The sequence below is a fragment of the Parambassis ranga genome, chromosome 2 (assembly GCF_900634625.1).
Source record: "Parambassis ranga chromosome 2, fParRan2.1, whole genome shotgun sequence".
Lineage (NCBI taxonomy): Eukaryota > Metazoa > Chordata > Actinopteri > Ambassidae > Parambassis > Parambassis ranga.
Genome location: NC_041023.1, coordinates 29,494,254 through 29,506,969, shown reverse-complemented (window position 1 = coordinate 29,506,969; position 12,716 = coordinate 29,494,254). Strand labels below are relative to the sequence as shown.

Genomic DNA, 12,716 nt, shown 5'->3' with positions numbered 1-12,716 from the left:
CTGTGGGCTTGTTGTATTTACTAAAATGTGTTGTGTGTGCAGTCCTCACTCATTACCTACATGTTTTATTCAATGTTTAGGGACAAAAAAAGTAGTTAATGTGTTTGTTTGGGTGTCAGTCTCATGACAGGAGTGATCTCATCAGTAAGATCTGCAACCTCTAAACTGCTGTCATTGATCTGCAGTAAATAAGGGAGATTTCAGTCACTGCTAACACAGATGACACGGGTGCTGACACCTATATAAACAGGTGTGAATATGCAGGATCTGCTTTTTGGAGCCCTAAGTTTAGGTTTAGAGTATAATAGAGCAACCATGTGATTGGGCTTTAGTTGGTTGTAGGTATAGAAAAAAAGACAATTAAGGCAGAATACACTAGTATACACTATATCAGTAAACAAACTCATGACCCACTTTGATCAATCTCACTATTTCATAGATCTGTCCTCTGTAGGTCACTTGGCTATGATGTGTTATCTATAGTGTTACAACATATGGGTCTTGCTAGACGGCGGGTCAAAGGTGAACCAAGGGTGAGGGAGTGTGTAAAAACACATTTCTCCACAACTAGTGTGTGTCATCAGCACACTTAGTCCGCTATGTCTCCATTAAATTATAATGTATTTATCTATACATATTTTAAACTACATCACTGAAGTCTGTGAATGTTTATTCAGTTACAGTGACTCTTGGCCCATTTGCAGATTCTAAAACCGCCTGCTGTTAAGAGGTGGTATAATAAATAATATTGCATTTTACATGAACCCAGCCACAAGATATGATGTAAAGCCGGGAGTCATGCACTGATTTCCCAACTCACTGGACTGAGCACGTAGTACATGTTTTTTGCACAGTTTCACCAAATACTTATAGGAGGAGTTACAACAATATAGTTCCCAAGCACTTTGTGAAAATACTGAATGTGCAGTGTGTTATCGATGGTGAATAAAAGGACACTTATTGTGTGATTGTACAAACAGTGGAACTCATTTATAAGTGCAATAGAACAGTCACAGGTAATTGTATTATGACAGAAACATGATATAAGAGGGTGGGTTTTATTTGCTGGATTTCAGTGGTAGCATTACAGAGCTGATCCTTAATAACAAGAGAGGAGGTGGAACCTTATAATTAAAATACAAAAACAACAACTTGAAATAATGTATGAATGTATAGTTCTGATCTCTGTAAACAAGTTTACTGCACTGCTTGAAAAACGCACATTTTGTGTTTTGAGCAGCGCTCTAGCCCCGCCCCCTTCAGAGCAGCCCAGCCAATGAGCTCTCTCTGCCTCAGAGGAGTGATCTGAACCTCCAGCCTGCCTGTTCATTGTACTGAGTCAGCGGCCATGCGCAAATGGGTCCAGAGGAGGGCTATGCTGTGTAGGCTGTAGTCTACATAAGATCGCTGCCCTCGGGACTTTTCCACACAACGACTGGAGATCACAGGTTGCATCTGGAGACTTGACTTCTATCTTTTGATTTCTTTTGCGTCCATCCTCCTCCTTTGACCGACCATCTCCGACCACGGATGCAGAGAGCAGCAGCGATGCGGCGGCTCTGCTGTTAACTCCTTGGACCCCTCCTCTCATCCGTTCTCCGTTTTGCCGGTTCTTTTTGAAGGAGGCAGAATAGACTCAAAATGAAGCTCAAACCTAACCAGACCAGGACATACGATGGCGACGGTTTCAAGAAACGAGCAGCATGCCTGTGCTTCAAGAACGAACGCGAGGAAGAGGTAAGATTTGACCGGGAAGGTGTTATTCATATGCTGCAGTGGTGTTTTGTTGTGACTTTGTGGCCTAGTCATCCCCTGTCTCTTTGCTCCCAGTCATTCAGAAAGAGCGAGGCAGTGGTCGTGAATAAAATGTTTTTATTTCATTAATAAAACGCATGGTTTTTGATTCATGGTGTCTCCTTTGAGGTGTTGGCTGCATCCATACTGTTTTGGTGTTTCCACTGTTTAGGTTTGTGTGTCTGTGCTGTTGTTACTGTTGCTGATGCGCCTTGGGCCATCCAGTTTAGGCTAGTTTGAGGAGCACGTAGGGAAAAGTCGCTGTTGTCAAGCTAGCTTCACTTTATGACGTTTATGACGTTATGACTTTCAAAATAAAACAAATAGCCTAGCAACGTCGCTTGAAATCGCTCTGTGAGCGAATGTGGCGCTTTTATTTTGAAGTCAGACTCCCAGCATATCCTGTTAGCTTGATGCGGCTAACAGAGGGGGCGAGGCGCTATCTGGTTTTCCCTCAATAGCAGCTTTAACGTCGGCGTGTGTGAGTGCGGGGATAAGAACATCCCCACACAGATACATTTATCCGTCAAATGTGGTGTCAATTTATCACATTTAATGTCATACAGGGTGTGCATCCATGACCAAGCATTGGCCATGCACGATTATATGCAGCATCCCGCCGGCCTTGGGTGGCCAGCTGCGTAGCAATTATGTAGTGAGGATTTAAAGGGACCTTCACCATGTAAATAATGAAGGCGAGGTGACAGACACATTGTTGTGTCTTAACAACTCCTCTAGGTGACATACTATACTTTGGACCACCTCAAAGGGGGATTACGGTAGATTTGAGCTGTGCGTTATACCCAAACCTAATGAATAAAACACCAGTTGTGAGATTCACACTGTTATCAATGATGGCACTGCAAGCTCAACATTTTTCTCCCTAATTTTTACAGTATTCTGCGACCAATATGCGTAAATAAAACGACCAAAAATGGTAAAGCATGTGATTAGTACTTTATATGTAAATGAAACTGCAGTAATTACTTTTTGGCTATTGCTAGTCACTTCTCACCTGTTTGGCAGTCAAGACTGACGATCTTCTTGTTTACACCCATGCATTTTTCACTACTGATTCAGGGAAAAAGTCAGGGCTATATCCTGCACATTATTGCTTGTCTGCATTTAGCCTCCTCTTTGAGTGTGGCATAAACAAAGTATTACACAACATACAGTGAATACAGCCCAGTCTGGTGTCACTAGACTGGCACAAATAGGTCTGGCTGGGCTCTCCTGTGTTTGGCTGTGCAACACACATATCTGAGGATGTACAGACACACAGCATATCCGCTTGCTTACACATGCACAGATGTTAGAATAGAATAGAATGTAAAAAAGACATTAACATAATATTATAACGTATAACGTAATTTCTGTTGTCTAGTGTTTCTGAGAACCTGTGCATTGTGATTCTTTTCTTATGACTGAAAGGACAGTCAGAATATTATGACAACAAAGGTGTGTAGGTGTGACCATCACCCTCAGGATTTTTCAGGCTTTGACATGTCTACTCATACATTCACAAAGATGACACCACTTGAAGTAGGAAAACAAATGCAATGCTCTGATTGTAACTGGGGTCTTTATACTACTATCATTTAAGTGGTTTCATTTTCAGGCTTTATGTATGCTTTTTGTGCACACACATGCGCACACACAATCATAGACACAGGACACTCAACTGTGGTGAAATTGGAGCTGTATATGCTGCTCAGCTGTTTTGTTTTGGAGAGGAAAGGAGAAAGCAGAGCCCTCAGGGCAAGCTACTGTGTGACAGCAATTAAACTCCTACAGGGGAAAATGGGAACCTGACAGTGCAGAGAGACAGCAATGAGGGCTGGTGTACAGTGGATACTGTGGTGCCCAAAAGTCTAATTTTTATACCACAAACATAATAGTTTTTCACACTGAGAATTAGCACCTGGCTACAGTTCTTTGGTTATTTCAGCGCAGATTTTTATTGGCTCAGTGGACATTGAAATTGCATCTATTAGAAGGAAAAAATGTGACTTCATATGAATCTAATGTTCCTGTATGTTATTTACCTCATGGGTTAGAATGTCAGTCTTCTTGTAGGTTTGGTAAATGTGGGTAAACTTAAGGTAACTTTAGCTGAAAGAGATCTACAGCCACCATGTTCATCAGATTACAACACACAGGCTAGATATTGAAGGTGCTACAGCAAATTGTAAATACTGGCAGTGAGAGCTTATCGCTGTTCGAGGATGTGTCATAAAATCAGGAATGTAGGCAGTCACTCTTGTTTTTCATTGTTTACAACTCATGTATTAGTTGTTGTACAATTCAGTGACTATATTATTATCTTAGCACTATTGATTCTGCCTCTGCCCTTGTGGAATTTCCATCAGTCTTTCTTCCCGGCACCTCCTGGCATTTGGAGCCTTCTTTTTTTGACAGCTACAGGCGTCCGTCATGGGGGAGGGGGGGGAGGTGTTTATGTCCTCCAGAATATTATCGTGCCCCACTGTCCAAATATAAGTGGGTTTTCTGTGCTCACAGTTGAGCTGTCAGCTGACCGTTGACCTATCATGATGGTGTGAGTTATGCTGTTTTTAGTTGTCAGCATGGTAGTCAAGAAAATGGGAGGGAAGTTTCTTGCAGACATGTGTAACATAGCCCAACATGGGACAAGAACAACAGTCCTCTTGGTTATTTATAAAAAGTTTGAAATCACTGTTGAATTAATAAATAAAGTTTGCTAAATTCTAAAAAATGTGGTTGAAGAGTAATAAATCCTGTTGAAATGGCGGTGGAAAGGCTTTAATCAAAAAAGCTGGAAGCACATAACACTGCTGCTGCACCCTCTTATGAAACATCTTCATCTCAGATGCACATGTGAAGCGGCAAATTCTTAATTAAATACAGTTTGCAATATGTAGATTCATCTCTCTACATTCCTAAATTCATCGTGACAAAACCTAAATAAAGCCTGTGCTGGGTTTTGGATACAGGATGGGCAGACAAACAGGAGTCTATGTTTGGCAGCAACCAAAAGATAAAAATGGAACAAGCAGAGCAGAAATCTGCTTTGTCCCCGCTGCCCCGGAAGCTGCATGGCTTTTGTTTTGTATACATCACACTGTCGGCTCGGTGCGCGTTGACACCACTGATCCCCCTTTAAGCCTTGTTGGCTGCAGCTCAACACACAGACACATATACTGTTGGACAGTGACAGCCCGAGGATGCAGCACCCTGAACACTCTGAAACCCACCCAGAAACAAGAAGAAGAAGGTGGATACACTTTGTGTATCATTAGTCTTGAATAGTGTAGTTTAAATATGCAAACAAAGTACTATACATTATTATATATGGTCAAATATGCACAGATTTGCATTAAATATATTAGAATATTATTGTACACTTGTGTTCTGGGTGTTTGTTTTGTCTTGCTTTACTGGCAGAAGCCCTCTTCTTCATCAATGAGCTTTCTCGGTCAGGTTACAAAGTTCATGTGCTTTGCACATTTCTTCCAATTTGCACTCTTCTGAGAAATGTCATGTTCTGGTCTGCCTGTACTGTCAGTGTATGTGTCATTTACGGTATATATATATAAAACGCACCTGCACTATATGATAAACACCTGTTGCGTGACTTCATCTCCGGGAAATGTACTGAATATACACTTACTTAATTGTGCTCCCCCTCTTCCGCCCTTACCTTAACCTGTATGTCTGGGAATGAGCAGGTGGTTTAACCAGGGTGAGGCTGGCACGTGAGGAAGGCAGCAGCCGACACTGCTCCCTGTCAGCGCCTCCGGGCATGTGCTCTACAATTGGTTTTGGCCTGAGGAGGCCTTTGCAGCTATAATCCCATTAGAGAATGTAAGGGAAGCTATAAGAAAGCTGAGTTAGGATTAGGTGACAGACTGACTCCTCTGGCTGATCACTGGATATGGTGATCAGATGGGTGACTGCCGTAGATGTCACCATCTGTTGCACAAGCTGCTTAACACACATTTCTCTCTTTTAAAGCAAGTATTCGCTGCATGTGGTGTGTATTATAGAATAAATCCTGCATTGACAGTGTGGATGTTAGACAGGCGTTGAGTTGATTGAAAGTAACACATGATCAAAAGTTTGAGTTTCCTCGAGCATGACATTTCTCTCTGTGGGAAGATCTATAAAAAATCTACTTGACTCACATCTGAGCCGTCAAGAGTTTGTAACTTAATGTTACTTAATCTCGTTTCATTGGCTGTTGAGATTATTACGACCTGCTTCCTGTCACAGACCTAATTATGATTGAACTGTTCCATGCAAAATGCAATGATGTCAACAGCAGGTGTGCGTGTGTCTGTTTTGATTGCCATATGAATACTGCCAGAAACCGCAGACACAGACACATCTGATCTGTGCATATCAGTGTACATTGCAACTGTAGTGTAATTCAAACCCCATGCAGTCCACGAGCCTCAAAGAAGCCCTGGCTGAATTTTAGAGCTCATGCTGGACTCTCATGCATTGTTTTTTTTCTGGGGTCATGTTGTGATGAATCCACATCAACACTGGCCTTGAGCTTAATTATAGGACGGAAAACAAATCATGCCTTTTTTAGGATGACACAAAGCCTGAAAACGGGGACCTCTTTTCAGACATCCTTTTTATTAGACAGTTGTTACACTTTCTGCATATATTTCATCCTCACAGGGTCTAAGCAAGCCTCTCTTTGGATGTCTGTGTGGAAAAGTCCACACAAACACAACAAATGCAGATACATCCCCCACAGTCACAACAGATCATCTACAGAAACTGTGTGGACATACATTTTTTGATATTTTCAGTAAATTTCTCAGCATGTTTTGTTGTATTTGTATACCTCTTGGCTGTCTTTAGAGTTATTTTGTTTTTTTGCACGTGCAGTTGCTGTAACCAGTGTCCATGTGAAAGCAACAAATCCGCAGAGAACCTTGCCTCTTCACAGATGCAGACAATGTACCTAGTCAACTTCTAATTAACTTAAAACACTGGGTTTGTGTGTAATATTTTGTGTGAATCATCTTTACCACATTTTCCATCACTTACATGGATTTGTTTTACTCAGAACTGGTGTGTTAGAGTTGTGGGAGACTTTGTAAGCAACATCGGAGAAAAAATAGAAAAGGCACGACCGCCCATCTGTCATTTTGTCCTTCTTGTGAAGTTCAAAGGGTCACGGTTCATGTCCAGCCCTCAGTTTGTATGTTTTGTGACAGCCAATCGAGGCAGATGAAAATGAAATTCAGTCTGAGGCATTTCAACGAGTATGATCTTCCTCCAGGTTTTCTGTGTCAAAGTCAAACATCAAAGAAATACATAATTCCTAAAAACATTTTTTCTTTTGACAGGTTTTGCTGGTCAGCAGCAGCCGGCACCCGGATCAGTGGATTGTCCCCGGAGGGGGGATGGAGCCGGAAGAGGAGCCATGCGGCGCTGCAGTGCGAGAAGTGTTTGAGGAGGTGAATACATCAGTGTGTTTCAATCTTGACTCATCATTTTATGCTTTGAAAAAAATGAGCAGATTAACCCAAATCCAAGGGCCATCCGTCCAAAGTAGCAAGTACAAATGAGCTTTTCAGAAGCTGCTGCTGTTTAAGCTGCAGGAAGTTGTTACAGTTTTAATAGACAGTATGTGCACTGAAGGTGCATCATTGACAGTTTTTATTTGCAGTATGAAAACAGTCTGAAATGGCTGCACTTGGAGCTGCATGGTTGAAGGCGTTGCTGCATGCTAAGGACAAGATTTTTGCAGGGTTACAGTTTCAGTAGTCGAGTGACCGAGGAGTCCGATATGGTATTTGTGAGATGCTGCCGGTAGAGAACCTCATGTTCTCAGCTACGTCACGCGATCTAAACTTGGCTCTTCACTGGATTCCTGTGCATTCACAGACCTAGCAGCCTCTCCCGCTCGACACACTCAGCGGGGACAGAGTGACACCTGTGAACTATGCTGAGCAGGGGGAAAGAACAGATGTCATATGTCAGTGACAGTAACCTGAATCTCGTGAAGTACATCTGAATTAATAAAACAACTGTTATAAAAAGGGCCATAATTACATTTCAGTAATCATACTCCAGTAGGGTTCATGCCAGGTTTTTTCAAGGCATCAGGGCAGTGCTAAGTAAACTAAAGAAAGTTAAAGTCTAGAAATCAATACATCCATATGTCTGTAGCCACAGAGGAAAAGAATATCTAGAATTTATTCTGTAGTTTAGCCCTGGTTTTGTAGTTGTGTAAATGCATTTCCAGCATTTCTATGACAAAGCAACGCTGTGGAGGTTGAAGCTGAGTTCAGTGCATAGAGGCGGACCTCTAAAGTCCTCTAAAACACTGAAATATAATAGACAATACCCATTGTTTTTGCACAGACTGTAGACTGGTACAGACACTGCTTTTCAGCTTCTGTTTATCTGAGTGAATGACCTTACAAAAACCACATAAGTACTGTGAGTCAGCCTGTTCTTTACACAACAACACAGTAGGAATAAATTATTTTTCCATCATTTTGTTTTCTTTATTCCTTCAGGCCGGCGTGAAGGGCAAACTAGGACGCCTGCTTGGTGTGTTTGAGGTAAGATTTTTTTTATTTCATTCTACTGACGTGCACATATAAAGGTTTTAAATGCATGTATTTTCAAATACAAAAACAAAATATTGGCTATTATATTTGAATTTTAATGATGTGATGATGCTGTGTGAAGTTAATTATTCTTTTTTCATTGTGATCATTAAAGCAAAACCAAGATCGGAAGCACCGAACGTACGTCTATGTGTTGACTGTCACAGAAACACTGGAGGCCTGGGAAGACTCCGTCAACATAGGTACAGTTGTATGAATGTTTGCAGTTACTGCAGTGTGTTTACTTGCTCTGCTGAATGCAGGTTCACCTTTTGCTGTTCACGATACTGTATCTTTTCACTGCATTGGGGCATGCAGTGACAACAGGTACCTATAAATCTAGGTTGCTGATCTTAGCTACAGTGGTACTCTGCTGCAGTAAATTACAGCTGTCAATGCTGTGGATGCCAGCCCTAGTTAGGTCATCATGTCCCGGGCATGATGCACTCATCCCTTGTTTTGAAGCCTACTTATTTTGTGCATATTTATCGTTATATGTGTATGCATTTATTTGTGAGTTTGACTCTTCTTTATCCATTTTCAGTCTGCTGTAGTTCATGTTGTTTACCAGACAAACCAGTAACTTGCAGATAAAGTTTAAAGTTTATTGTCTCATTACAAAATCTTTGTCCTGTCCCACCTTATTTGTCAGAATTGTAGTAATTTTAAGTATTGTTTGTTATTGTAGTTAAGAGAATAACATGCTGCAGGTTAGAATACAGTGCAGGTACATGGCTTGGATACATATTCAAGGCATAAAAAAGTATATAACCAAAACAAGTACATTCTATATTATATTCATGGAACACATGTATTTTTGTGATGCAGAAAAACATTGAAAGCTTCTATTCATGTCCTCTGTCTCCATCTGCAGGCCGTAAGCGGGAGTGGTTCACTGTGGAGGAGGCCATCAAAGTGCTACAGAGCCACAAACCCGTTCATGCCGAGTACCTGCGGAGGCTTCAGCTCAGCTGCTCCCCCACCAACGGAAACTCCATCCTCCCGAGCCCACCGCAAAATGACAACTACCCCCACTATAGCGCTACTGCTACCACACCGTCAACAGGCAGTGTGCTAGGTTCCTCCCGCAGATAGGACTGTACCTCCACCCACCTGTCCAGTTTGGATAGTTCACTGAAAGTCTGTACAGTTTCTTGCATGGATCTAGTGACTTTTCAGAGATGTGGCTCTCGTGTATGTATAATTTCTAATCTTAGCTGCAGGACAGACCAAAGCCATTGCCAGAACTGTGCTGAAAAACTGAGAAGCTGGTGAAGCTCTGACAGGAAAGACGATGGACCTGATTGACTAAAAATGACTTTTTCTTTTTGCTGGAAAGCAGCAGACTGACGTTTGGGAAGAAGAAAAAGAAGCTGCAGCCCTGAGTGATCTAGGAAGGAATGCCTTACAGAAACTTTGTATGAATGTTAATTTTGGGTTGTTTTACTTTGCAAATGGTCCTTTTTACTTTCTTTTTAGTTTAATGAATATGCTGTGTAGACCCCAAAGCACACTGAAGTGGGGAATGTATCATCAACCCATGATGACAACAGCATATATTCTACATGGATATTTAGTTTATTGAACTAAATGACCTAATTTCAAAATAAATAGAAAGATAAAGAGTACTGGAGTATTTCCAGAAGAGAGACACAAACAAGAGAACAAAATGCAAACGTTATCATGATAAGTCATTTAATTGCTACCTCAGTAAACTGAAAACTAGACATGTTCCTTCTGTCACAACCTTTCACACAGTGAGTTACAGTTTAACTTCAGCCAATGCTGACCAGCACATCAGCCTGTTGGTTCAAAGCCACATACCTTTTAATCAGTGCTTTCCAGTTCCCAATTAAAGTATTTAGTGGTGCAAAGTGTGTCTTTGCCTTAGGTATTATGCTGAATTTTTCATTTCAGAAGTGAATTTGTGTAATTTACACTAAATGACAGTGATTGCTGTGTTTTCTTTAAGATGCATCTTTTTTTTTTAATAAAGCTTCACAGTGCTTTAAGTGAAGTCTAATTAAACTCTCCAGTATACATCCTTTCCATGTACACTATGATTGTTTTGTCCCTCTGCAGTTAACCAACATTGCTGCAACTAATGAAATGTATAAATCTGTTAACAGCTGCATTTTTTTTAACAATCTGTGAATGTTGTGGTCTGCAATTTTTTTAATAATACACCAAAATCCAAAGATAGAGATCCATCCATCCATCATCACCTGCTTTGTCCTGCAGTGCAGGGTCACAGGGAGCCGGAGCCTATCCCAGCTAAAGACAGAGGTGTCACATTTAAATTTAAATAATCTTCTTCATGGAAAACGGACTCCCACTCTCTGCTTCGACAGCTGAATGATGACTCGTATCCGTACAGAAATGTGTAAATAACCGTTGTGTTTTTAACCTGTATTAACCTGTACATTTTCTCTTAATATTTTATATATTTTTTAACAATGTACAAATGTCAGAAAAGCCCCCTACCGAGTATGCTGTTGTCCACAAAGGGTTAAGAGTTAAATGGAACCTGATACCTTTAAATGAAAGGTTTAGAAAACCTTCAAACTAGATTTTGCTAATTTAAAAAAAAAGGTTTTCAAGGCCAACCAGATACAAATGAAGAAATGGTTTTGAATAGAGATTATAACATTGTAAAAAAAAAAAAAACTAAAATTATACTTTGATTTAAAGTTCACGGCCAGGAGCTAAAGGATCAATGTGTAGGATTTAGTGGCGTCTATGAGCAGAAACTGAATACAGTAATTGTATGATTTCAGTAATTATGTTTTCAACTATAAATCCACCGCTACATGCCGTATGTCCATGTTTACCAGCAAAAAAGAGACTCTCATGAGACTTCATCTTCCGTGTCATGCTGCTCCATCACAAAGTCTTATCAGTATCATAAAGTCATAATTTGGGCCTTGTTTGATCTGGTGTGTGTGTGACAGATTGATGAATGTGAAATATGATGTGCCAAATTAAAATGTACCTTGTGTTCAGATTCAGAGTACCTCCTCCATTGTTGAACTTAGGACTCAGCATTTACTCATATCCCCACACTTTCTATGTAATCGAATATAAGTCCAACTAAGACCCTGGTGTTTTGCAGCTGTGTCAGCTTGTTGCATCTCCATCCTCCACTAGCTGAAATGCTGTTTGATGCTCTGATCTTTGTGGATCTGTGACTGCCCGGAGCTTTTTAATCATAAGAAACTGAACCTGTTATCATAACACAGCAAAGTGTAATGTGATCTTAAGAACTGAACTGGAACGATTGCATTAAAGGGGAAACTCTTATTGTTACTGCTGTTGAATGCTTATTTATTTGAAGGTAACATCTCTGTATGACCGAGCATTGATTCATGTTTTCAGAAGCAACCCAAAAATGGTTGTTTCAAGAGACCTGAGGGTTAAAACGAGGGCATTTCCCAACCCACCCTCCATTCTTAGCAGGGATTAGCATCTGCAATGTGACACAGTTAGTGGCTGACATTTTGAAGTCAGACAGTTTCCACAGTATCACATGACAGAGGCTGTAAAACTCAGACTTTAGGACAGGATTTCAGACCAGGCTGCAGAATGTAGGATGCATGTGAAGGCCCCTATCACCTAGCTCTATTTTGATATCCAGCTTTATTTTGAAGGATCATATATACTAATATTATATTACCAGGAGTTGGTCCTCTGTTATCTGAATAGCAGAGCTCTTATCATTATGTTTGACAGTTATTGCTGAGACAGACGGTGGCACATTTCTTTGGAAAGACACACCTTTCTTCTGTCTGTTCACCCAGAGAGGGTGACATAAACATCATGTAAGATAAACTACTTACTTATTTCACCTGTAAATTACACAAAAACTGACTTAACCCAAAATTCCCACACAAAGTAAACCCGCAGATATGGCTTTATGATCAGATCAAAACCACCGCGACCTTGTCTTTAAGTTAAAAGAAAAAAAAACATGCAACAGGACTTTGTAAATATACTAATCACAAAAAACATTTTGCTCTTGCTGTCTTTTTCACTTGCCTTTTGTCCACCTGACCTGGTGTTTACTCTGCTGCCAGGTTAGAAATGTATAGTGGCCCTGAAAAAATGAAACAAATGTACAAAAATAGTTACTTTACATTTTAATTGGGTTTTAACTAAAAACATTGATCATATAGTTCAAAAATACTCTCAGTTCAAATGAGATTGAGTTTCCTATTTTGAGGGCGCCCCCTGCTGGAGACAAACTGCATCATTCTTAGACACATGACTGACAGCAGTAAAGGTGGAGGCTGCTTTTTATGTCCTGGA

The 12,716-nt window shown here is 40.6% G+C and overlaps 1 protein-coding gene across 1 annotated transcript; it reads left to right on the top strand.

Moving 5' to 3' along the window:
• Positions 1-1,344: 1,344 nt before the first annotated feature.
• nudt4b (nudix (nucleoside diphosphate linked moiety X)-type motif 4b) lies at positions 1,345-11,717 on the top strand. The gene is made up of 5 exons (XM_028397775.1): positions 1,345-1,737; positions 7,140-7,250; positions 8,319-8,363; positions 8,527-8,614; positions 9,286-11,717. Exons 1-5 carry the CDS (start codon positions 1,642-1,644, stop codon positions 9,504-9,506), a joined length of 561 nt encoding a protein of 186 aa, XP_028253576.1. The 5' UTR covers positions 1,345-1,641; the 3' UTR covers positions 9,507-11,717.
• Positions 11,718-12,716: the final 999 nt, after the last annotated feature.

Bases quoted from the DNA above. Each gene is read 5' to 3' on its own strand.
- nudt4b (XM_028397775.1), top strand. From the start codon at position 1,642: ATGAAGCTCAAACCTAACCAGACCAGGACATACGATGGCGACGGTTTC. The intron at 7,251-8,318 runs GTGAATACATCA...TTATTCCTTCAG, and splicing joins TGCGAGAAGTGTTTGAGGAG to GCCGGCGTGAAGGGCAAACT. The intron at 8,615-9,285 runs GTACAGTTGTAT...CTCCATCTGCAG, and splicing joins GGAAGACTCCGTCAACATAG to GCCGTAAGCGGGAGTGGTTC.